At 47.0% G+C, this 26,596-nt stretch overlaps 1 protein-coding gene across 1 annotated transcript in view; it reads left to right on the top strand.

Annotated features, from left to right (window-relative positions):
• The window catches only part of syne2b (spectrin repeat containing, nuclear envelope 2b), a 137,672-nt gene that overhangs the window by 34,065 nt on the left and 77,011 nt on the right, over positions 1 to 26,596 (top strand). Inside the window, 23 exon segments of the mRNA XM_079752350.1 lie at positions 1 to 110; positions 1,313 to 1,414; positions 1,729 to 1,929; positions 2,276 to 2,483; positions 3,578 to 3,690; positions 3,978 to 4,180; positions 4,729 to 4,836; positions 5,437 to 5,719; positions 6,368 to 6,697; positions 7,081 to 7,389; positions 8,191 to 8,421; positions 8,776 to 8,892; positions 10,614 to 10,940; positions 11,464 to 11,811; positions 12,208 to 12,386; positions 12,739 to 12,955; positions 13,332 to 13,430; positions 13,689 to 13,853; positions 14,051 to 14,398; positions 14,930 to 15,069; positions 15,859 to 15,991; positions 16,122 to 16,295; positions 16,478 to 26,215. The exon segment at positions 1 to 110 is cut by the window's left edge and continues 58 nt beyond it. Coding sequence (XP_079608476.1) covers positions 1 to 110; positions 1,313 to 1,414; positions 1,729 to 1,929; positions 2,276 to 2,483; positions 3,578 to 3,690; positions 3,978 to 4,180; positions 4,729 to 4,836; positions 5,437 to 5,719; positions 6,368 to 6,697; positions 7,081 to 7,389; positions 8,191 to 8,421; positions 8,776 to 8,892; positions 10,614 to 10,940; positions 11,464 to 11,811; positions 12,208 to 12,386; positions 12,739 to 12,955; positions 13,332 to 13,430; positions 13,689 to 13,853; positions 14,051 to 14,398; positions 14,930 to 15,069; positions 15,859 to 15,991; positions 16,122 to 16,295; positions 16,478 to 26,215 — 14,183 coding nt within the window.

The following is a 26,596-nucleotide window of genomic DNA, read 5'->3' as shown; positions in this document are numbered from 1 at the left end:
AGAGGCAGCTGGAGCTGGGGGCGGAGCTGGAGGCCTGGGCGGCGGCCAAGCTGGCCGTGTTCGCAGAGAGCCACCCCTTCCACAGCGAGCAGCAGGTCCTGGACATGAGGGTACGGACCCCACACACACACACACACACACACACACACACACACACACACACAGGCACACACACACACACAGGCGCACACACACACACACACACACACACAGGCGCACACACACACACACACACACACACACACTCACACACACACACTCACACACACACACATACACACACACACACACAGGCGCACACACACACACAAACACACGCACACCCAGGCACACACACACACACACAGGCGCACACACACACACAAACACACACACACACACACACACACAGGCGCACACACACACACACACACACAGGCGCACACACAAACACACACACACACACACAGGCGCACACACACAAACACACACACACACACACACACAGGCACCCTCACACACACACACAGGCGCGCACACATACACACAAACACACACGTACAGGCGCTTATGCACACAAACACACACACGCAAAAAAAATAAACAACATAAATGAATGGATTCAAAAGAATGAACAATGGTTAGATGTGTTGGTGTGGGAGGATAGGCTTGAGGTTAGGGTGTTGGGCTACTTGTAGGCCCCTAGACTATACATGCTTCTTAACAACATTCATCTTAAAATATTTACTTTTGCCATTCACTTTGGATGAATGGATGAAAAGTGAATAGTTGTTGTTAATGCAGGTTGTTGATGCTATGTTAGGGGGTTTGCTCCAGGATCAGTGGTTGTGCTAGTATATTATGTGCAGCCAAGGACGTAGGAACCGGGGGGGACGGAGGGGACGTGTCCCCTCCAATATTGGACACAGGCGCATTTGTCCCACCTAAAAATTATACCTGGGGAGAAAAATATTTTATTTTATTTTGAAAGCGCATCACAGCGTCTTGTCACCGCTTCTTATTCTAAAAAACTAGATGATTGAGCGTGCAATTAAAGAATTGATTTGACCTTTATTAGTTCATTACTGCCATTCAAAATGTGTTTTCCTTTACATTTATAAATGTATCTTTTAGTAGAATAAAATATATTTGTGAATTTTTTCAGTGTAGTTAATTTATGACATATTTCTGTTCAAACCATTAACTGATCTGTCAGGTTTCCGATATGTGTCCCCCCCAATGTTAAACTCATTCCTACGCCCCTGTGTGCAGCAAAGTCCAGTTTCTGGCATTTACTTTGAAAAGCTAAAGGCTGAGCTTCCTGTGTCACCAGGATGAAATCCAGAGCCACGAAGAGAACATTGAGCATTTCCATAAGAAGTTGGTTGAGATCCAGGAGATGCTGCAGAGCCAGGATCCCCCGCTGGAGCTACAGGTGAACATGATATAAGTAACGCGACATAAGCACATATAAAGTACAAAGTTCCTGCTCGAAACACAAAAGACACAGAATGTCGACTTTATAACAATTTATCAATGATGCCTCAAATTGTAACATAAAGTTGGAGAATACATTTTCTCCCTCACACTCTTAAAAAACGACAGCGGCTGAACTTGCCGAAGAACCGCTGTTTTAAAAACCCTTTTTACGTCGGCCTGAAACGCTACAGATCCACCATGGCTGTGATCCATTGGTCATCTTATCAGGCTCCTATTGGACCAACCTCCCCCCCCCCCCCCTCTGCCCAGGTGGTGGAGACCCAGCTGAGGAAGAGGATGGAGCAGGTGCAGGAGCTGTTCAGCGACAGCACCGACGTCTTTGAGGAGCTGATGGCCGTGAAGAAACACCTGGCTGAGAAGATCCAGGAGTGCGCTGTCGCCGTGGAGAACATCCAGACTTCCGTCAACAACGTCGCCTCCTCGGAGCCCCAGGCCAACACCCTACTACAGGTAGGAAACGATTTATAAGGCATCCAGTCGTATTTATATTTATCAATTAACCTTAATATTAACTCTTTAATAACGTTGAAAAAAAGAAAAAAGGGGACCACTCAAAATACAATAAAATGGACGAAACGCCACTGACATCCTAAATGGACTAAGGAAAATGATTTGTTTTGTATCACGACCATTAAATCGAATTTTTCCCATTCCCTTAAAATTATTGCTGGTCTTTGTGCGTCCTAAAACGGGCGCCACCTATAGGCCGTTAGAGGAAGTGCACGTTAGTCGCTTCCTATTGCCGTGGTATGACTCTAACATGAACGTGGTCCTGCTCATGTGTCTCCACCACCAGGATCTGAGTGAGGACCTGGACCTCCAGGAGGAGAAGGCCCAGGGTGTGGTGAGGGAGCTGGACCTGATCTCCAGCGTGGCCAGCCCCGAGGCCCTGGACCCCCTGACCCAGGACGCCTCCCGCCTCAAACACGCCTTCTCCCTCGGCAGGGAGCTCATCCAGAGGAGGAGAGACGACCAGGGGAAGGACCTGGCCACTGCCATCAGAGGTCCACTTTATCCTCACTCTTCACACTCACTCTTCATACTCCCTCTTTACACTCACTCTTTACACTCACTCTTCACACTCACCCTTCACACTCACCATTCACACTCACTATTCACACTCACTCTTCACACTCACTCCTCACATTCACTCTTTACACTCATTCTTTACACTCACTCTTAACAATCACTATTCACACTCACTATTCACACTCACTCTTCACACTCACTCCTCACATTCACTCTTTACACTCATTCTTTACACTCACTCTTAACACTCACTATTCACACTCACTCTGTAAACTGACTCTTTAATATTAACCCTATCACTCTTCACATTCACTCTTTATTGCTCCCTCTTTATGACTCACTCTTTACACTCCTTCATTAATATTCACTATTTACACTCACTATTGAAACTCACTCGTCACACTCACTATTCATATTCACTCTTTAAACTCACTGTTTACACTTCATCTCTTCACTCACTATTCAGACAAACTCCTTGCATTCACTCTGTCAACTCACTCTTTAATACTCATGCGACATTACCACTTTTCACATTCACCCTTTATTTCTCCCACTTTATTACTCACTCTTTACACTCACTCATTAATATTCACTATTTACACTCACTCTTTTATACTCACTCTTTTCACTCAATTTAAGTTCACTTTGAACGCTCACTCTTTATATTCAACCGTTACAATCACTGTTTAAACTCACTCTTTAATACACAATATTTACACTCACTCTAAAACTCACTCTTCACTGTTTTCATGTATTTTCTTATCCAGTGTCTACTGTCTCTTCTGTTTATTATTACAAACTGCAACCTAGTTTTTGTAATATGACCTCTGACTTTAAACTGCGGTAGACATTTCCCAATGTCGTTTTCTCCACAGAACAACATCTAAAGCATAAACCGAATTGCATGATTAATTTACAGTACCATTCTTGAGTATCAGTCCTCTACTGCCCGCTAGCTATCGGAAAGCAATAAAGGCAACTTTAAAGAAACTACTTTTTGTGCTATTGTCAACATTAAACCTTCAACTAACAATCGTTTTGTAACGTTGACCCTGTGTTGCTGTTCCAGACGACAACCAGAGGTTTGACGAGTTCTTCCAGGACCTCCAGCTGTCAATCAACGAGTGCTTTGAGAATCCGGAGAGTCGTGAGGATGTGGAGACATCCCTCAACAGACTGACGGTGAGAGCGAGAGAGAGAGAGAGCGAGATAGTGAGAGAAATTAAGAGAGAGAGAGAGAGAGAGAGAAATGACGAGAGAGAGTGAGAGAAATTAAGAGAGAGAGAGACAGAGAGGGAGAGTGAGAGAGACAGATTGATGGATTGATGGATTGATGGATAGATATAGAAACAGAATGGATAGATTACCCAGTATGTATGTAGCTGTTTGTTAGATATGCTCGATATGCTATGCATGATATTCATGCAATATTCCTAATATTAACCTGTGTCCTCTGCATGGTGTTCCAGTGTTTCCTGGAGGCCAGGGAGAGCGAGCGACGGCTGGCCCAGCTGAGAGAGCGCCTGGAAGGGGGAAGGGAGCAGATCCCTCCCCCTGTCCTGGAGGAGCTCACCTCCTGGCTGGAAGAGCAGCAGAAGGAGGTGTCCACTTTCTCAACGCACTGCAACAACCGCCAGCAGCAGATGCAGAGCACCCTCAACACGTTCAAGAGGTAGGGCTCCATTAGTTGTGCCAGGGCCGGCGCTAGGCATAGGCCAACTAGGCGGTCGCCCAGGGCGGCAAATGCGTTCGGGGGCGACAAAAGCGTTGAGGGCGCCCCCAGGTGGCGGCCTTAATTAATCAATTAATGACTTTTAATGAAACAAGCGAATTAAAACATGCTGTCGAAATATGTTTCGAAATGGAAAGGAGAATGGGGGGAACAGGGGGAACAACAGCTATTGAATTGTTATTGAAACCATCACTGAAGCTCCCCCCCCCACCCCCCCATTTGGAAATCTCGCCTAGGGCGTCATTTTATATAGCGCCGGGCCTGAGTTGTGCTCCCATCAGGGTGTACAGCGTTAGCGCTACGGTTAAGCCCACCCTTACATGAAGTACTGAAGTATTTGACACTTAAATGAAGAACAACGTTAACGAGTCACCATTTTTTGCCTCGTTTCCAGTTTGGTCATTTTTCCTTTCTGAGCTTATTTTTGGTTTTCAGCTGATCCTGTGTTGTCATTTATATGTTCTAAAACTCTGATCTCTGACCTTCAGTCTTCAGGAGCAGTATGATGTGTTCTTGGGGTGGCTGAAGAACAAGGAGAAAGACTCTGTAGAATCAGACCAAGTCAGCCGTCTGCTCAAAGACCTCCAAGACCAGAGGTATGAGGTCCTGCACCTTCAACACTAGGCCCTCTAGGACACGATCCAGACCTCTTCAGTCTGCTCCACCAACACTAACCCCTCTAGGACACGATCCAGACCTCTTCAGTCTGCTCCACCAACACTAACCCCTCTAGGACACGATCCAGACCTCTTCAGTCTGCTCCACCAACACTAACCCCTCTAGGACACGATCCAGACCTCTTCAGTCTGCTCCACCAACACTAACCCCTCTAGGACACAATCCAGACCTCTTCAGTCTGCTCCACCAACACTAACCCCTCTAGGACACGATCCAGACCTCTTCAGTCTGCTCCACCAACACTAACCCCTCTAGGACACAATCCAGGCCTCTTCAGTCTGCTCCACCAACACTAACCCCTCTAGGACACGATCCAGACCTCATCATTCTTACCACCAACAATAACCCCTCTAGAACCCGATCTAGAACTCTGCTGGCCGCACCACTGATACTAGGCCCTGTAGAGCACGATCCACAGCTTGAACAACAATACTTCCACACATCTCACACACTCTCAAACCTTCATAATATGGCGACTAACTAGCGGACGGCTGCTCTCCCCTCCCGCGGCGGTGCAGGGGGCGCGCTGAGTCCCTGGAGGAGCTCCTGTCGGCGGTGCGCCGGCAGGGCGTGAGGGCCGACGGTCTGCTGAAGGACGGGGACAACCTGCTCCAGCGCTACCGCAACCTGGAGACCCGGCTCGGGGACCAGCAGAGCCAGGCCCGCAGGGACCTTGAGGGGCAGCGGGGGGAGTTCCACACCCGGGCTGAGAGCACCCAGACCTGGATCAGAGACCTGGCTGAAGGCCTGGCCTCGCCCCACATCCAGGGACAACACCAGGAGGTCAAACTGGCAGCACAGGTCAGGGACATTTTTAGAGGAGGTCTAGTGTGTGTTTTGTGTTGTGTTTGTGTGTAGACCATATGGACAGTTGTTAACTTTTAGTATTACTCCCTGCTGTAGGCCGTACTGTGTTTAGTGTGTGTGTAGTATGCATGGTGTGCATTAGGTCTCTTGTGTGGCAGTTATTTCACCTCTTGTATTCCCCCAGCAGTTCATTGTAAGGTATTGTCTGATTGTGTCGCAAACGGAGTAATAACATTACACAATTTAAAAATAACATAAAACCGACAAGGGTTGTTGCCTACATAGTTAGACCAGGAGCCACCATAGACTAGACAACTTTGATCATGTTAGTTTTGGAGCTTCCTGCTCTCCTGCCGGTCAGGTCGATGCAATGCAAAGTAAACATCAACGCTTGAGCCTCACTATGAGACTCTTTGAGTGCTTTTATGGACAGGATAGTGGTTAAGGTGAAAAAATGTGGGTTGAAGTAAAGGCATGATGTGTAGCACAGAGGCCACATCTTGGACTCGGTCGCTACCAGTGGTATTACATACAGGGTTAGCACACTAGTTCCCCTGGGTTCCCCCGGACCAGAAGGAGGTCCCTCCATAGCGAGCTTGGACGTTCTCGTCTCATGGCAATGTTCTGCTCTGCCCCTGTCAGGCGGTGCTCGTCTCCAGGCCTGACAGAGACGCTCAGGTGGACGATCTGAGGAGACGAGGGCGGAGCGTGTGTGACTGTGAGGACCTGGAGGACGGCAGAAGGAAGGAGGTGCAGCAGACGGTCGAGGAGACGGCGGAGCAGTGGAGGAAGGTGCTCCAGAAGGCGGAGGAGTCGCTCCAGAGAGCCGAGACACAGGCGGCCGAGGAGGAGAACCTCAACGACTTCAAGAGCCAGAAGGAGAGCGTCCTGTCCTGGGTCCGACAGCAGACCCAGACCCTGAGGTCTGTAGGAGGTCACATGACCTTTGAGGAAAGGCTGCAAATCCCTCGGGTGAGTTGGGACAGCTGGGAATGTCGATGAAATTAATTATAGTCCATATAACAGATTTATATTTTTGTGTTTATATTTATATAGAAAATGCTAAACATGGTCATTATTTCGATAATGGTCGAGGTGAAATGTACCTGTCTGTAAAAATGGATCAGTATTATCAACGTCAGTAGCATTGTAGTAACCAATATAAAGAGCATATATGTGTCAGTGTTGTTAGTACAATAGTAATTGCAAATACTCATTTTATGTATATATTATATATTTATTTATCTATACATGTTACCTCATTGCATTGTTGAGAATGCCTAGTTCTTCTCGAATGCATGAACCACCGTGTAACCCAAAGCTTCCCTCACACGTTCCTACCCTGGTTCCTCCAGAACATCCTGGCCTCCAAGCCCGCCGGAGACGCCAAACTCCAGGAGCTCCGGAAGCAAGCCGGGACCCTGTGTGGGAACGAGGAGCCGGAGGAGAGCGTCAGGAGGCAGGAGGTCCAGCAGAGCCTCGGGGAGGTGGAGACCCAGTGGGCCGGGGTCCTGCGGGGGGCCGGGGAGGCGGAGAGGAGCGCCCTCTCCGAGGACTTCCACCTGCAGAAGAACCGGACGCTGGCGTGGGTGGCGGAGCGGCAGCGGGCGCTGGACGCGCTGGGCAGACACACGCCCGCCAAGCAGAGGCGCCGCGCCGCAGAGGTCAGAGGAGCACTCAGTCAAATAGAGTCACTGAGTCAAATATAACTTTATTGCCAATTTCAAAATGTGGGCCAGACATATAGAGAAATCGAAATTGCGTTGATCTCCGCCCCACGGTGCAATAAGAACAAAAGGATACAATTAGGTAAAATAAGATGGGTAGTAAAAAGTGCAGAAGGTAAGGGAGAACAAAACGGTGTATATTAAATGAAGGTAAATCAATTGAAATGTGCAATATGAGGAACATTATTTACAATATGTACATATTTACAATATGTACAATGTACAATAATATGTACAACATTTAAAATTTAAACTTTCAGGGCATTTCAGTGTATAAATAGGTTTGAGGTTCAGAGTTCTTGCGGGCAAATTGGAGGATTTTTCACCAGATGTCTGTTGACAACAATGATAAACACTCACATCTCTTTGAGGAGTCAGCTACTAAATGGTGTCCCCTCAATGGTTTAGTCCATTAGCTTGGTTATTTCAGGGATGGTTTTATTCAAGTGCATTCATTATTAGCATAAGAACCCAACCCCTAACCATCACGCTGTACCAGTGGAGCAAACCAGGACATTGATCCCTTGTCTCTGAGGCCCTAATGGAAAGGGAATGGAAACATATAAATATCACCAATTCACTGTTGAGTCGTATAACAGTTTTGACTTTGGAACCGACAAAAATGTTGTCTGTGAGTCGAACCCTCTGGCCACCACAGTCTCCCGCTTCCCCACAGGTACCATAACATTACGTGACGAGGGGAACATGCGTGTCTTAAGTCTTGGTGTGTTCTGTCAGGACGTCCTCGGCTCCCGACCCGAAGGGGACCGGCAGGTGAACAACCTGAGGAGGGGCGGTGAGGGTCTGTGTGGACAGCTGGACCAGGAGGACCGCACGAGGAGGGAGGAGGTGCAGCAGGCCGTGCAGGAGGCGGAGGAGCGCTGGAGGAAGGTCCTGACCGGTGCCACGCAGAGCCTGGAGGAGGCTGAGGCCCGGGTTGCCTTGGAAACGGAGAAGAGGGACGGGGAGGTGAGGAACACCTACTGAGGATCTCGGCTGAGGTCACAGTGAGGTTAAAAAGCATGAAAATATAACATCTATGTGACAGAACTGTACAATTTTGGTAAGCATCGTAGAGAGTGTGGAGTACAGCGAGAGTACACAATTCAAACACCAGAATAATATAATCTTTATAGTATGCAGTAAAGCTAGCTAGAAACTATTGTACTAACAAGATATGCCTATGCTAAATATATACTATCATGCCTACTCGTCCCATAATGGTCAAAATATGAAGCAAGCTGTATATTTGACAATTTGACCAGTTTTTTCGAAAACGATGTACACCATATGACATCAATCCCCTCCTCTCTTCTTATTCAGCTCAGAGAATTCAACACTCGAAACCAAGAGGCAACTATGTGGATTGGAGCGTTACAACGGAAGCTCACAACTTTAGCAGAACAAACCAATGCTGAGGACAGACTTCACAGTGCACAGGTAAGCCTATAAACCAACAAACGAGATATGAAACACCTTCACACAGAGTTTGATTCTATCATTTGCTGTTATTAAGTCATTGAGCATACCCTTTGATCCAAAGTGACTTGCAGCAAATCCAGATGCATGTCATTATGGGCCGGTATGGGTTAGGGGTCATCTTGCTCTTATTACGATCTAACCGGGGAACCCAAGCGCAGACACAGCCAAGTGTCCTGGATACTTCTTATCGGGGAGGGTCCTCAGAGGCAAGCCAAACCTTCTGACCCGGGAGGAAGTTGGGTGGCTCGGACCGGTAGCGATCAGCGTTGCACCGGTGGCGGTCAGCTAAGCGGAGCAGAGTGGAACGAACATCCCTCGAAATCTTGCGACGCTGACGAAGATGGGACCTGAAGCGCCGCAAACCTGGCAAACCTGGAGGTGTGCACCCACTGAAGGACCTGGGAGCTGACTGACTCAGGCACAAAGTGACGCTTAGTAGGGCCATTACTTGGGTCTGGTTGGACGAGTTTGTCATCACAAATCAACGACTCAATCGCCCACGTCACCGCGGCCACCTCAGAGCACGACGGGAGAATAGTGTCAAAGCCGGGAACCGACCCCTCAGAGGCAAACTGGCGGGAGAGAGCGTTGGGGTTGATATTCCTGGAACCTGGAAGGTAAGTTAGATTGAAGCTGAGGCGACCGGGAAAAAAACGCCCACCGGGCTTGACGGGAGTTGAGGCATCTAGCTGTTTAAGTGGAGGTACGGTTCTTGTGGTCGGTCCAAACAATGAAGGGATGTTCAGCTCCCTCCAGCCAGTGCCTCCATTCTTTCAAAGCCGAGAAGCTTCCGGTTCCCAATAGTTCCACTCAGTGGGGGATAAGCCGCGGGAGAAAAAGGCGCATGGAGGAAGCCAACTCCACCGTGCCAACTCCAGGATCTTGGGCATCCACCTCCACCACAAACTAACATGAAGGTTTAGGGTTGATGAGAGATTGTTCTCCAGGAGTCTCTGGAGAGCATGTCTCACGTTGATAATAACACGGAAATTACACTCATGGAAACATGGAACACGAAATGTATGATGAAATACGACGTTCACAAAAGCCTCGACTGGTTATCTGCCAGTGTGCTTGAAACAACGATCTGGCGATGAGTGGGTGAAGAAGCAGGGTTTATATAGAGCAGAGTTGACAACCGAAGATGGATGGCAGGTGTTCATCTTTAAACAAGAGCCAAGGAAATTAATGCCTCACCAACAGAAAAATCACCAAGAGGGGGAGACGATGCCTTCGGGAAGATTGAGGACATTTGGGATTGAACCCTGAGCACTATTGTTGAGAGTCAAACACCCTAACCCCTGGATGATCCTGGCCCTACCTAGGTAATCCTGGCCCTAACTAGGTAATTCTGGCCATAACTAGCCTATTGTGACTCTTACTAGCCTATCATGGCTCTTATTAGCCTATCATGGCTCTTACTAGTCTATTGTGGCTCTTACTAGCAGATCCTGGCCATAACTAGCCTATTGTGGCTCTTACTGACCTATCCTCGCCCTTACTAACTTATCCTGGCTCTTACTAGCCTATCCTGGCCATAACTAGCCTATTGTGGCTCTTACTAACCTATCCTGGCCCTTACTAACGTATCCTGGCTGTTGCTAGCCTATGATAGACCCTTGCCATTCATTCAATTGGTTTGGCTTTTTAAATTCCCATTTGTTTTATACCACCTCCAGACCATCCTGAGCGTCAAACAAGAGGGAGAAGCCAAGATGGCAGAACTTCAGAGCCGCGTCAATGACCTGTGTGAGAATGAGCACCTAGAGGAGAGCAGGAGAGAGGAGGTGCAGCAAAGCCTGCGGGAAAAGAAAGAACAGTGGCGGTTGCTCCTGGAGTCAGCCAAACGGGCCGTGGAAGAGGAGGAGAAGCAGTGTGCTCTGCAAGGGCTCCTTAGAGACGTCCACGCCCAGAGAAAGAGCACCACGGCCTGGCTGGAAGACAAGCAGCAGGCCCTTCTCACCCTGGACCAGACGGATCTAGAGAAGTCTATGAACACTGCGCAGGTCAGGAGGGACATGGGGTGAAAGCACCTGGGCTATATACGAAATTAGTCTGCCTGTGCACTTCATTTACTGGGGGAGAACGTTATAATACACTTTCTTCATGAAATATTGATAATTAATAATTTATTCCATTATATAATAAAACAGCATTAAAACATTGGTGGCCTCCAGAGGGCAGTAAAGGGTGGCTGTAGTTGCTAGGATCGGTGTGTTTTTGGTTCTTTAGTACTTTTACATGCATTACGCATTTTTACATTTAATTTAAGGAGATAACAAGATACCTTAACATATGATGGGCTATTAGAGACCAAGGCAATGCAAATGACACACAGTCACAGAAAACTCAACAGTTGTCCGGAGCTTAGAAATTAATGAAGTGGATGAAATATCCATAGAGCCTCAGTGTTGCGTGAGTACACCTCCCGGTCCAAGTGGCCCATCACCAGAGGATTCAAACATCTAAAGGTGTCCTCCATGTCTGGCGGGAAGGTCATCTCCATGTTCTCTATGTTCTTCATCCCAGGCCGTTCTGGGCTCCAAGCCCGAAGGAGACGGCAAGGTGGACGATCTGAGAAGACGAGGGCAGAGCGCATGTGAGCGTGAGGACTTGAAGGAGAGCAGCAGGACGGAGGTGCAGCAGGCCGTCAGGGAGACGGCGGAGCAGTGGAGGAGCGTTCTGGAGAAGGCGGAGGAGGTCCTCCACAGGGCTGAGCTCCAGTCCTCCCTCTCCAGGGAGCTGCAGGCGTTCACCGGCCAGGCAGAGAGTGCCGAGGCCTGGCTGAAGGAGCTCCAACACCAGGCCGCCCCCCTGGAGAACCTGGTGACCCAGGGCAACCAGGAGCAGATAGAGAGCAAGCTCAAAGCAGCGCAGGTAACACACACACGCACGCACACAGACACACAGACACAGAGACACACACACACACACGCAGACACACACACACACACACATACGCAGACACAGAGACAGACAGACAGACAGACAGACAGACACAAATACACACACACTGACACACGCATGCACACACACGCGGCACACGCACAGCCGCACACAGACACACACACATGCACACACGTGCACACACACACATACACATCTATACACGCACACACACACACGCACACTCACACACACACACACACACACACACACACAAACACATATAAAATATATATATATACATACATACATAATAAATGGTACTACTTAAATAGGATGCTGTTGTTTCTCGTCCAATGACCTTCTGCCCCCTCCGTGGTTTCCTAGACGATCCTTGGCTCCAGATCAAGGGGCAAGGGCTTCCTGTCAGACCTGAGCAGAGGAGCACAGAGTCTGTGTCAGCGTGAGGACCTGGAGGAGAGCAGGAGGAGGGAGGTGCAGCAGACGGTCAGACAGACAGAGGAGCAGTGGAGGTCCCTCCTGAAGACTGCTGAGGAGGCGCAGAGGTACAGGAGTCACGTCACGTCACGTCATGCCATGTGACGTCATGTCATGTGACGTCAAGGCCGGTGATGTCCTGTCTTGTGATGTCATGTGATAACGTGTCATGTTATGTTCATGTGGTACAGTAAGGGTATACTAAATAACATTAATGTACATAAGGGAAGGCAGTTATAAGCATTAACTAAAGAAAAGCTCAATCTTTAAAATTCAATCTTTAAAAATAGCTATTATTTAAAAGAAAAATGTAAAATAATCAGATATCCCCATCATATGCTATTTTATGCCGTAACATGCACTATGTATTCATGTTTTAATTGTTTCTCTCTCTCCCTCTCACCCCCCCCCTCTGAGCAGAGCTCTGATGGCTGTGACGGACCTCGTGGTGTCCTGTGAGTTCCAGCGCTGCCAGGCCCAGGGGCGCCTGGCCGAGCTCCAGAGGCAGAGCGCCGCCCTGCCGCGGCTCTTCCCCTGGCCGGGCCTAGGGGACCGGCGGCAGGCAGCCGAGGACGTCAGGGCCCTCCTGGAACGCACCAGGGACACGGGGCCCGTCCTCAAAGCCCTGCGGAGACAGGTGGAGACAATCATACTGCTGTACCCTAATTCATGTTAAAACACACTGCCGGACCCTAATTCATGTTAGTAAACACTGCTGTACCCTGATACATGTAAATAACCACTGTTGTACCCTGATACATGTAAATACACACTTTTGTACCCTTATACATGTAAATACACACTGTTGTACCCTAATACATGTTAATAAACACTGTTGTCCCCTAAAGCATGTACATTTACACTTTTGTACCCTAATAGATGCAAATACATACTTTTTTACTGATCCAGATGTACCTATATAACCAAACAAACCCTCTAAACAGACACCATAGTAATATATTTTACATATTTTATGTTTAAAACTCTTGCTGTGCAACACTCCCTCCCACCAGGTGGAGGAGGTGTTTGAGACCACCCAGGACCCCACCTGGAGAGACCCTACCTGGGCTGGGATGGAGGAGTGTCTCCCTGGCCTGCTGTCAGAGCTCACTGTGAGTCTGACCTGAGACCCCCCTCCAGTCTGAGACCCTGGTCTCGGACGAGGCTGTCTGCACTGAGACCTCCTCTAGGCCGAGAAACCTCCTCTAGTCGGTTTAGTCTGAGTACCTCCTTTGATCTAAGACCCTCCTCTAGCCTGAGACCCTTCTCTCTTCATCTTTCCACCCTGTTTATTTGGTAGATTGCTATGTAGTCCTTCTGCATTGGTCCGAATGCGAGGAGGACTCAGACCATCTCCCCGTTGTTTGCAGGAGGCGGGAGCCAACCTGGAGCTGGGCATCCTGACGGAGAGGCAGTTCACCCAGCTGGTGGAGCAGCACGGGGCGGCCCAGGACTGGCTCCGCGAGCAGGTCAAGGTCCTGGGACCCCTGCCCGCCGACAGACAGGGCTTGCACAACACCGCCAACACGCTGAAGGTTAGCGCGCACACAAACACGCACGCACGCACACGCACACACACCCACACACACACACCTTCAGTCCTAACATAAATACAAACATGCACACACACTTAAATTCCAACACTTGCTAACATTAACGAGCACAGACACACGCACACACAGCTTTGACCAGCCCACACCTGACCTCTGACCCCCCCCCCCCCCCCCCCCAGGCTCTCCTGCAGACGGTGGGCCGCGAGGAGCGGGAGATGAGAGAGCTGGACTCCCTCCGCGACCGCCTGGCGGCCCTGTGCACGGCGGGGGGCCGCGACTCCCTCGGCCTGGAGGTGCGCCACCTCCACGAGCTCCGCACCACCTCGGAGCAGGAGGTGCGGGGCCGGCTGGCGGCGTGCGGGGCCCGGCTGGGGGAGCTGGAGCAGGAGGCGGGCCGCCGGGGCCGGGCCCTGAAGGAGCGGGGCGCGGCGCTGCAGTGGGAGCTGCGCTCCCTGGACCAGGCGCTCAGCTACAGCGAGCCCCAGAACCACATCGCCCAGCTGCAGCAGCACTGGACCAGCCTCCAGGTAACGCCCCCCCCCCCCCCCCCTAACCCCGGGGCTGTTGGGTCGGACGGGGGAGGTGGGAGGTGGAGCGCCCCCCGGTGGCCTTCCTTGTGTGTGCCTGTGTGTGTGTGTGTGTGTGTGTGTGCGCGGGTTTGTGTGGGTGTGTGTCTGTGTGTGCGCGTGTTTGTGTGGGTGTGTGTCTGTGTGTGTGTGTGGTTCTGTGTCTGTGTGTGTGTCTGTCTGTGTGTGTATGGCGCTTTGAATCGTTTTTAGTGTGTGCTAGTGTGTGACTGTATTTTACGTTGATTTAACAGAGGCTTTTATTGCAACGCTATGAATTTAGAAACACTTCATTAGGGTGCTGCATCCTCGAGCAAGATGCCCCCTAAAACCCCCCCCGGGTTTTAGGGGGCATCTTGCTCGAGGATGCCCACATGTTTACTAAGGACATCGGGGATCGAACCCGGTGCCTTTTCGACTGGAAGTCATCTGACCCACTGAACTATCCTCCCCAGTTTAAATCTACAGAATGTTCCCTCCTCTCTTCCGTAGAAATGTCAGGGGTCGCTTGAAGGCCTTGGGGTCAAAGTTCAGGAGCTGTACCAGGAAGTGAAGTGCGTCGCCGGGACACCAGAGGAGATGCCATCCGAGGCGATCACCATGGTTGAGTCGCTGAAACAGCAGAACGACGAGTAAGCAAGCAGGGCTCTCGACTGCTCATATGCCTCTCATGTCGTTAAGCTGAAGTTATGTTCGAACACAGAACGGTTTAATTAACGGTATAAGTGGTTTAACAGAACGATGGTTTAAGACAGGGGTTCTCAAAGTTTTGACAGCTGAGGGCCAATTTAGGAACGCAAAATTTGACTGAGGGCCGCCAAAAGTTTAAAAAAAAAGGCGGGAAACGCCGTCAGCATCCCAGTGTTAAAAAAAAAAATTGCACCATGGACCTCTGGGAGTGAGGTGAAGTGAGGTCTAAATCACGAAACTGAGGTTCATCCTTTCAAAGTAATGTACAGTCGGATTAAAACTAACAAATGTAACAGGATTTAATTGAAAGCTAGAGAGAGTCGACTTTTCTCTTTATATTTATTTATTTTCGTTTAAATTAATATTGATAGAATAATAAAAAATAAATAATAATTAAAATCATTTTTTTTTATTATTTTTTATTTTTTTACTTACATCTGTATGTCATTGCGGGCCGCCAGGAATTTTTCTGCGGGCCACCATTGGCCCGCGGGCCGCACTTTGAGAACCAATGGTTTAAGAGAACGTAGTGGTAACTTGAATTTAGCTACTTATCTAATGGAATACGTGCTAATTGAATCTGATCTATTAAATTCAGATTGAACGAAAGATAATTTAAATCCATGTAATCGAATATAATGCTGTACGATTTAACCTATTGTGTTCCATTCTATTTTAATCGAATCTAATGTTGTCTAATGTAACATAATCTCATCACATCTAATCTACAGTCTGAGGTCCAGGCTGAAAGAACGGCAGGATTCCTGCACAAAGCACACCAGCTGCTGCTCGTCTGATTGCCTAAGGGCACTGCAGCAATGGAATCTCTCCAAGCCTTCAACAGACTCTCCCACCTCTGTAAAGGTATACAGTATATATATATATATATACCGTGTGTGTGGTTGTTTATATTTGGGTGAAGCACTGTAAAGTTGCTTTGCAGTGCCCTGTAGTGGTGAGAGATGGATCATGTCTCATTGTCTCCTGACACTAGGCAGCACTAGAGGAGGGTGAGAAACTGCAGCATAGCCTCCGGGAGGCGCTGTCGCACAGGCAGTTCCTGGTTGCCTCTTTGAAGGTGGGCGAGGCAGAGCGACTTGAGAGAGAGAGCTCAGAGGCTCTCCAAGCAGCAGTCACTAAGTCTTCTACCTTTACCCAGAGCTTAAAGGTAAGGTGTAATCCTACTTTATCTGCCCCATACATTGTATTGATTATTGTGTTGCATTTGACTTGGATTATACAACTAACTTTATACGACGTATGTCATATGTGTTGTAACGATAGCAAATTAATTCATTTGAACTCACTCAACGCATGCTTGGTTCTGGCTTCATCTTGGCTTAATTCCAGGGGCTTGAAGACAAGAAGAAACACAAGCTGCAAGCCCCTCAGGCCTCTGAGGTACATCCAGCTAGAGTGGAGGACGTAGAAATACCAATAACGGCACCATCAGTAGCGGCACCACCACGGACAATCAGACACTCTGCTGAGAGGAAGAGCATCGGCGTTTCCCAGAAACATACGGAACTCCAGGAACCAATCATCGATAAAGATAAGAGGGAAACAACACACAGCGAAACTGAAACGTCAGTATCTGTAGTGCGAGTCATCACAGAGACAACGTACGTCACTGAAGACAGGACACTGACCACATCAGAGGCTACAAGTGTGAGTGTACTTCCCGCTGAACAGGTGACTAAGGCTGGATCCGAAGGAACAAGGAGTACAAAGTCAACAACAACTTCATCTTCAGTGGAGCCCGTAATAGTTAGAGCTGAGCCCCATTTAGTCTGGGAACCGGTTGACACAGCTGTAGGGGGAGCAGACAAGTCTGAGCAGGCCAGAAGACAGGATCTAGATATTGTTGCTCAGCCTGCTTTACCAGAGTCTATGCAAACGAAGGAGGAATTTTTGATAAAGACGTCTGGGTTGTCTCTTTGCCAAACCAAAATCGAACCACAGCAGTTTCTGGTAACCAGGAGTAATCAGAGTTTGGCTGTTTCAAAAGATCCTTCTCAAGCACTAGATCGGGAACCTAAGGAGAGTCGAGAAGATTCCACTGAGGGATTCAAGATCAAATCGGAAACCATTACTGATGCACAAACTAAGCTGGTAACGAGTGGGAGCAAGTTAGAGACCTCCGTTTCGTCAGGAACCCTTGATGCAGAACCAAAGGGAACTGAACATGTACAGTCCATGCAAAATCTAAAAGCTGAGCAAGCTAAGCCTTCCCCTCCTACAAGAAAGTCAAAATCGACCAAGACTTCAGACCCAATCAAAACCGACACTCACGAGCCAATCACACTGGAACAGGCTGAGGTAAAGACTACAGCTCACCAGGCCCAAGCAAATGTTACTGCACCAGTTCCTGTGAAGCCTGAAGAAGATCCAACAAATGCTGAAAGTGAAAAGTCTTCTATAATTCCATATTCAACCCCAGCACTCTCAGAAACAGCTGTCATGGAGAAAGCCATCGTGGTACCAGCCAGGAGAAAGTCAAAATCTTCTGGATCTCCAATTATGCGTGCAACACCTGCACAGTCCAAGCAAGATTCTGAGAGTAATCGGTCTTCTGTTTCTGTGGTAGACCGAGCTTTGCCTGTACCTACCAAGAAAGTGCAAAGCCCCAGAGTTGACACAACAGCAAAACAACCAATGAAAACCACCATTAAAACAACTAAAGAAAAGACAGAAAAAAATAAACAGGACCTTTCTAGGGTTGAAACATCAAAGAACCAAGATTCTACCCAAGTTGGGACAGCTAAGGTGGATGTGTGTGTCTCACATCTTGTGCCAAGCAGGAGAAGGTCTAGAGAGATTCCAGAGGACTCTACAGCTTCAGAGCCAGCCTCAGAACTTGCTGTACCTGCTGATGTTCCAACCAAACTTGCTGAATCTGAGACCACTGCTGATGATCAGACTAAGCTCGTACCAACAAGGAGAAAGTCAAAGACATCAGTTACATCTATAAAACTTGATGGAGAACAACAGCAGAAGATTGCAAGTTCAAAACCTGGCAAGCAAACAAGAACCCTTGAGCAAGCTAAGCCTTCACCCACTACAAGAAGGTCAAAATCGACCAAGGCTTCAGAGCCAATCAAAACTAACACTATGAATAAAGAAGCCATCACTGTTCGTACTGAACGAGACCCTGCAAGTGTGTCATTGATTAATCCAGAGTCATTCATCAGGCCATCCATAGCTACTGATGTGGAAAAAACAACATTGGAGCGAACCGGTACCTTGGGCAATCAAACTGTTTCTACAACTTTAGAGACAACATTACCTGTCACTGGACCTACTGAAGCGAAGATCAAACCAATTCAGACTAAAACAGAAAGTGCAATGTCTCCTCTCACTGAAGAGTCAATCACAGGACTGGCCGAGACTGTTGTTGTTTTGGAGGAACCCATTGTGGTACCTGCCAGGAGAAAGTTAAAACCTGATGGATCTCCTATGACACAGGCTGATGTAAAACCTGCACAGTCAACAGAAGACTCTGAGTCTCCCGTTGGAAAAGAAAAGGCTGCTCTGTCTAATTCACAAAGTACAACCATCAACAAAATTGTAGAGCCACACTCAGTAAAGAAGGTGGCTTTAGATGTTCTGGATATTCCTGCTTTCCAGACAGCGGACACATGCCCACAGACATCAATCTCTGAGAGAGCAGACAGTGCTGGATCGATTGGGGTTGACAGCACACTGGGACAGGCATCTAAAAAGTCAGAGCCAACTGTACTTCCTCAACTTTCTCAAAGTCATATAAATGTGTCCCCGTCCCTACTACCTGAGAAACAACATCAAGATGTTCCAAAACCTCAGTCGACAGACCAGACTTCAGTTCTCCTTGCCCAAGCAAGTGTCACTGCACCTGTTCCTGTGAAGCCTGAACAAGTTCAGGCCAATCCTGAAAGTGAAAAATCTCCTATAATTCCATATTCAACCCCAGCACTGTCAGAAACAGCTGTCATGAAGAAAGACATGGTGGTACCAGCCAGGAAAAAGTCAAAATCTTCTGGATCTCCTATTATGCGTGCAACGCCTGCACAGTCCAAACAAGATTCTTCTGTATCTGTGGTAGACCGAGTTTTGCCTGTACCTACTAAAAAAGTGCAAAGCCCCAAAGTTGACACAACAGCAAAACAAACAACGAAAACCACAATTACAACAACTAAAGCAAAGACAGAAAAAACTAAACAGGACCTTTCTAGTGTTGAAACATCAAAGAACCAAGATTCAACCCCAGTAGGGACAGCTAAGGTGGACTTTTGTGACTCGCATCTTGTGCCAAGGAACAGGAGGTCTAGAAAGACTCAAGAGGCCTCTACAGCTTCAGAGCCAGCCTCAGATGTTGCTATACCTGCTGATGTTCAAACCAAACAGGCTGAATCTGAGACCACTACTGATGATCAGACTAAGCTTGTACCAACAAGGAGAAAGTCAAAGACATCACTGACATCTATGAAAATTGAAGGAGAACCACAGCAGAAGATTGCAATTTCTAAACCTGGCATGCAAACAAGAACCCTTGACCAAGTTAAGCCTTCACCCACTTCAAGAAGGTCAAAATCGACCAGGACTTCAGAGCCAATCAAAACTGACACTATGAATAAAGAAGTCATCACTGTTCGGACTGAACAAGATACTGCAAGTTTGTCATTGATTAATCCAGAGTCATTCATCAGGCCATCCATAGCTACTGATGTGGAAAAAATATCATTGGAGCGAACTGGTACCTTGGGCAATCAAACTGTTTCTACAACTTTAGAGATAACATCTCCTGTAACTGGACCTGCTGAAGCAAAGATCAAACCAATTCAGACAAAAACAGAAAGTGCAAAGTCTCCTATCACAGCAGAGTCAATCACAGGACTGGTAGAGACTGGTGTTGTTTTGGAGGAACCCGTTGTTGTACCTCCCATGAGAAAGTTAAAGTCTGAAGGATCTCCTATGACACAAGCTGACGTAAAACCTGCACAGTCAACAGAAGACGTTGAGTTTCCTCAGCCTTCTCCCCATAGTAAAGAGAAGGTTTTTCTGTCTAGTTCACAAAGTTCAACCGTCCATGAAATTGTAGAGCCACACTCAGTAAAGAAGGTGGCTTTAGTTGTTCTGGATATTCCTGCTTTCCAGACAGCGGACACCTGTCCACAGACATCCATCTCTGAGAGAGCAGACAATGCTGGTTCGATTGGGGTTGACATCACACTCGGACAGGCATCTAAAAAGTTAGAGCCAACTGTACTTCCACAACCTTCTCAAAGTCATATAAATGTGCCCCTGTCCCTACCTCCTGAGAAACAACATACAGATGTTCCAAAACCTCAGTCCTCAGACCAGACTTCAGCTCTCCTGGCCCAAGCAAGTGTTACTGCACCTGTTCCTGTGAAGCATGAACAAGTTCAGGCATATCCTGAAAGTGAAAAATCTCCTATAATTCCATATTCAACCCCAGCACCGTCTGAAATGGGTGTCTTAGAGAAGGCCATGGTGGTACCAGCCAGGAAAAAGTCAAAATCTGCTGAATCTCCTATTATGCGTTCAAAACCTGCACAGTCCAAACAAGACTCTGAGACTCCACTGTCCTCTCTTTCTGTGGTAGACCGAGCTTTGCCTGCACCTACTAAAAAAGTGCAAAGCCCCAGAGTTGAAACAAAAACAGCAAAAGAACCAATGAAAACCACCATTACAACAACTAAACTAAAGACAGAAAAAACTAAACAGGACCTTTCTAGTGTTGAAACATCAAAGAACCTAGATTCAACCCCAGTTGGGACAGCTAAGTTGGACTTTTGTGACTCGCATCTTGTGCCAAGGAACAGAAGGTCTAGAAAGAATCCAGAGGACTCTACAGCTTCAGAGCCAGCCTTGAATGTTGCTACACCTGCTGATGTTCCAACAAAACTGGCTGAATCTGAGACCACTGCTGATGAGCAGACTAAGCTTGTACCAACAAGGAGAAAGTCAAAGACATCAGTGACATCTATGAAACTTGATGGAGAACCACAGCAGAAGGTTGCACGTTCAAAGCCTGCCATGGAAACAAGAACCCTTGAGCAAGCTAAGCCTTCACCCACAACAAGAAGGTCAAAATTGACCAAGACTTCAGAGCCAATCAAAACCGAAACTATGAATAAGGAAGTTATCACTGTTCGTACTGAACAAGATCTTGCAAGTCTTACATCATTCAATCCAGAGTTAGACATCAGGCCATCCATAGCTACTGTTATGGAAGAAACATCATTGAAACGAACTGATAACAAGGACAATCAAAAGGTTTCTACAATTTCAGAGCCAACATCACTTGTAACTGGACCTGCTGAAGTAAAGATCAAATCATTTCCAACAAAAGACAAAAGTATCAGGTCTTTTTTCACTGCAGAGTCAATCACAGGACTGGCAGAAACTGGTGCTGTTGTGGAGGAGAGCATTGTGGTACCACCCAGGAGAAAGTTAAAGCCTGATGGACCTCCTATGACACAAGCTGATGTTAAACCTGCACAGTCAACAGAAGATTCTGAGTCTCCTCAGCCTTCTCCCCATAGTGAAGAACAGGCTGCTCTGTCTAGTTCACAAAGTTCAACCATCCATCAAATTATAGAGCCACACTCAGTTAAGAAGGTGGCTGTAGTTGTTCTGGATATTCCTGTTTTCCAGACAGTGGACACATGCCCACAGACATCAAGTTCTGAGAAAGCTGACATTGCTGGATCAATAGGGGTTGACATCCCACTGGGAAAGGCATCAAAGGAATCAGAGCCATCTGTACTTCCTCAACGTCCTCAAAGTGAAATAGTTATGCCCCAGTCCTTAATTCCTGCAGGACAACCGCAAGATGTTCCAAACCCTGAGCCCAAAGACCAGACTACATCCCATCAGGACCGTGCAAGTGTAACTGCACCTGTGGCTGTGAAGACAGAACAATTTCAGGCAAAACCTGGAATTCCAATAAGGAAAAAGTCATCAGCTACATCTGTTGATGTTCAGACCAAATCTGTCACTAGTACTGGGGAGAAGACCAAGCTTGTATCACCAACCAGGAGAACATTGGAGACATCAATAAAACCTGCTGATACCGAACCAGAATTCAGCAAGGATAGTGATCGTCTTCAGTCCTCAACAAGTTCAAATCCTGATATAAAAAGCTTTTTAATGAGAACAGACAATAAAACCACTGACGTTTTCACTGTGGAACCCAAAGAGGTATCGGATCTCATGAATATGGAAAGTTGTGTTAACCGAGAGTCCGTCACAATGGAAACCGTGACTGCTGTTGTGAAAGAAACACAGCTTGTACCAACCAGAAGAAAGTCTCAGACTGCACTTTCATCTGTGCAACCTACTGATGTACAACAGCAACAACAGAAAGAAAGTGAGGGTCCTTTGTCCCCACAAAGTCCCAGATCTGACATTAGAAGGCCTTTTGTGGAGGAATGTCCCAAACTTGCAAAAACCTCAGAGCCAGGAACCATTTGTATCGGTAATGTCAAGCCTGAACAAACTCAAAGAGAGCCCATCAGTTTGGACTCTTCCACAAAACTCCATAAGTCCGTCCCAAGACTGCCTGAAAATACCAGAGTTCTGGAGGCTAAGCCTGGACCGACCAGAGAAGAGCAACTGACATCTGAGCCGGAAAAAGAGGAGGAGCCTGAAATTCCTAAGTCTTCCAAACCTGTAGATCCAAGTCTAACTACCGTTGTCAAAGAAACAAAAGCTATTCTAACTGGCAGCAAGGGCCAAGATGATTCCACAGGTGCTGTTGACCATAATGCAACTGCAGAAGCCAAGGTAAAATCTGGTACACTTTCTAGATCCACCAATGAGGAACCTTTATATCTTCAGTCTTCTCAAACCTTTGAGACAGCAGCTTCAGAGCCAGCTTCAGATGTTGCTGTATCCGCTGATGTTCAAACAAAACACATACAGGCTGAGTCTGAGGCCACTGCTGTCAAACAGACCAATGTTGTACCAACTCAGAAAAAGTCAAAGACTTCAGCGTCATCTATGAAAGTTGATCATACAGAACTAGAGAAAACAGAAAGTTCAAAACCGGGCATGGAAACAGTTGCTCTTGAGCAGGCTAAGAGATATTCAAAGGGTGTTCTCCCTGCCAAAACGTCAGTGTCATCGATGAAACTAACTGATGCAGAGCTTGAACAGAACATGGAAACAGAGAGCCCTCAGTCCCCACAAAGTCCTCTACCTGAAACAAAAACTGCTATGATGGAGTCAAAAAGTCCAACGGTTTCAAGGGTGTCAGGGTTACAGAAGCCTAGAAACAAAACCACTGATGTCCAACCTCTACAAACTGAGTCCATTATAGACAAGGCCACTGAAGAACCACTGCCTGAGCTAACAAGGAAAAAGTCATCAACTACATCTACTGATGTTCAGACCAAATCTGACACTAGTACTGGGGAAAAGACCAAGCTTATTACACCAACCAGGAGAATGTCAGACACATCAATGAAACCTGCTGATATGGAACCTGAATCCAGCAAGGATAGTGAAACTGCCAATAAAACCACTGACGTCTTCACTGTGGAACCCAAGGAGGTGTCGTATCTCATGAATCTGGAAAGTTGTGTCAGCCGAGAGTCCGTCACAATGGAAACAATGACTGCTGTTGTGGAAGGAGCACAGCGTATGCCAACCAGAAGAAAGTCTCAGACTGCACTTTCATCTTTGCAACTTACTGATTTACAACAGCAGCAACAGAAAGAAAGGGAGGGTCCTTTGTACCCACAAAGTCCCAGATCTGACATTAAAAGGCCTTTTGTGGAGGAATGTCCGAAACTTGCAAAAACCTCAGAACAAGGAACCATTTTTATCGGTGATTTCAAGCCTGAACAAACTCAAAAAGAGCCCATCAGTTTGGACTCTTCCACAGAACTCCATAAGTCTGTCCCAAGACTGCCTGAAAATGCCGGAGTTCTGGAAGTTAAGCCTGGACCGACCAGAGAAGAGAAACTGAAATCTGAGCCGAAAAAAGAGGAGGAGCCTGAAATTCCGAAATCTTCCAAACCTTTAGATCCAAGTCTAATTACTGTTGTAAAAGAAACAAAAGCTATTCTAGCTGGCAGCAAGGGCCAAGATGATTCCACAGGTGCTGTTGACCATTATGCAACTGCAGAAGCCAAGGTAAAATCTAGTACGCATTCTAGATCCACCAATGAGGAACCTTTAGATCTTGAGTCTTCTCAAACCTTTGAGACAGCAGCTTCAGATGTTGCTGTATCGGCTAATGTTCAAACAAAACACATACAGGCTGATTCTGAGGCCACTGCTGTCAAACAGTCCAATGTTGTACCAACTCAGAAAAAGTCAAAGACTTCAGTGTCATCTATGAAAGTTGATCATACAGAACTAGAGAAAATGGAAAGTTCTAAACCGGGCATGGAAACAGTTGCTCTTGAGCAGGCTACAAAATATTCAAAGGATTTTCTCCCTGCTGAAACAACAGTGTCATCGATGAAACTAACTGATGCAGAGCTTGAACAGAACATGGAAACCGAGAGTCCTCAGTCCCCACAAAGTCCTCTTCTTGAAACAAAAACTGCTACGCTGGAGTCAAAAACGGTTTCAAGGGTGTCAGGGTTACAGAAGCCTGGCAACAAAACCCCTGATGTCAAAACTCTACAAACTGAATCCGTCATAGACAAGGCCACTGAAGAACAAATGCCTGAGCTAACGAGAAAAAAGTCATCAACTACATCTGCTGATATTCAGGAAAAGACCAAGCTTGTTACACCAACCAGGAGAACGTCAGACACATCAATGAAACCTGCTGATGCGGAACCTGAATCCAGCAAGGAAAGTGATCGTCTTCAGTCCTCACCGAGTTCAAAGCCTGATATAAAAGGCTTTGTTGTGAGAACAGCCATTAAAACCACTGACGTCTACACTGTGGAACCCAAGGAGGTGTCGGATCTCATGAATCTGGAAAGTTGTGTTAGCCGAGAGTCCGTCACAATGGAAACAATGACTGCTGTTGTGGAAGAAGCACAGTGCGTGCCAACCAGAAGAAAGTCTCAGCCTGCGCTTTCATCCGTGCAACTTACTGATGTACAACAGCAACAACAGAAAGATAGTGAGGGTCTGTTGTCCCCACAAAGTCCCAGATCTGACATTAAAAGACCTTTTGTGGAGGAATGTCCCAAACTTGCCAAAACGTCAGAACCAGGAACCATTTGCTTCGGTGATGTCAAGCCTGAACAAACTCAAAAAGAGCCAAGCAGTTTGGATTCTTCCATACTCCATAAATCCCCCCCAAGAGAGCCTGAAACTGCTGGAGGTCTGGAAGCTAAACTTTTAAAAGAAACACAATCTGTTCTTACTGAGAGCAAGGGTCCAGGTGATTCCAAAGCTGCTGTTGATCATGTTAAACTCCCAGAAGCTAATGTAGAATCTAAAGATGAAATTAATCTTATCCCAGCTAGTATCAAGTCAAATCTGGAGCTTTCCTCTATTTTGCTGCCAATTGATGCTCAACAAGTCCCAACAGAAACTCAAATTGTCATTATGGGACAAACCTTACAAGGATCAACCAAAACCAAGAGCCCAGAACTTGTCACAATTTCTGAAACACTTTTTTCTTCTGGGAAAACCTTTGGACACCTTAAGCCTGGGGAAATGATGGACCTTGAAAGACCAGCAGAAATCTCTATGAATCTTGAAGAGACAAACAAAGGCAAGGGGTCAACAGAGCAGTCAGTCTCTTATTCTGAGGCTCATGATCGTCCTGGCGCTCTAAATGTCCAACAAAGTGTAGGAAGCACAAAGGAAGGTGAAACTATTGTAGAGGTGGAGATCAGTCCAATATCTGAGCAGAGTCATGTACAGAGTAGCATACAAATACAAGTTGTTGATCCAGTGGCTTCAACATTTGACCAACAAGACCCGGGGAGTGTGGTGTCATTGATCATTACAGATTCAGTCACGGGTCCATCCATTACTGCTGTTGTGGAAGAAACCCAGGTTGTGCCAACTGGATCTAGACAGAGTCTAGAAGTTTCTAAGATGTCTGAGTCATCAAAATATGTTACTGGACCTCCTGATGTGAAGACCTCCAAACCTGACCAGATGAAGGTGAGATTGTTGTGTGAGTGTGTGCGGTGTCTCATTCTGAGAGTTTTGCTAGACCAGCATATCTCTGTTTTTTTGGGGGGAATGCACGGCATGCAGTGTCTTAAGTCACCAGGTTTCTGTCATCATCTGTCTTATTAATCAACCTCTGTCAGAGTTTAGTGTTTAAAGTCACCGGGTTTACGTCATTATCTGTCATATCAATTTACATCTGTCAGAGTTTAGCGTTCAGAGAGGGGTATGAATGCGATGTTTTTTTTAAAGCATTGTAAGACATAGTGGCACTGTATGTCATTAATGTCACTTTTTGTTATGCTTGAAAAGTTGCTTTGCAATTATTTAACATTTATCATCATTTAAGTTCTTAAAGGGGACATATCATAC

This window comes from Pollachius pollachius (assembly GCF_949987615.1).
Source record: "Pollachius pollachius genome assembly, chromosome: 15".
Taxonomy (NCBI): Eukaryota; Metazoa; Chordata; class Actinopteri; order Gadiformes; family Gadidae; genus Pollachius; species Pollachius pollachius.
Note: the sequence above shows the minus strand (reverse complement) of the source record. Positions and strands in the feature narration are given on the sequence as shown.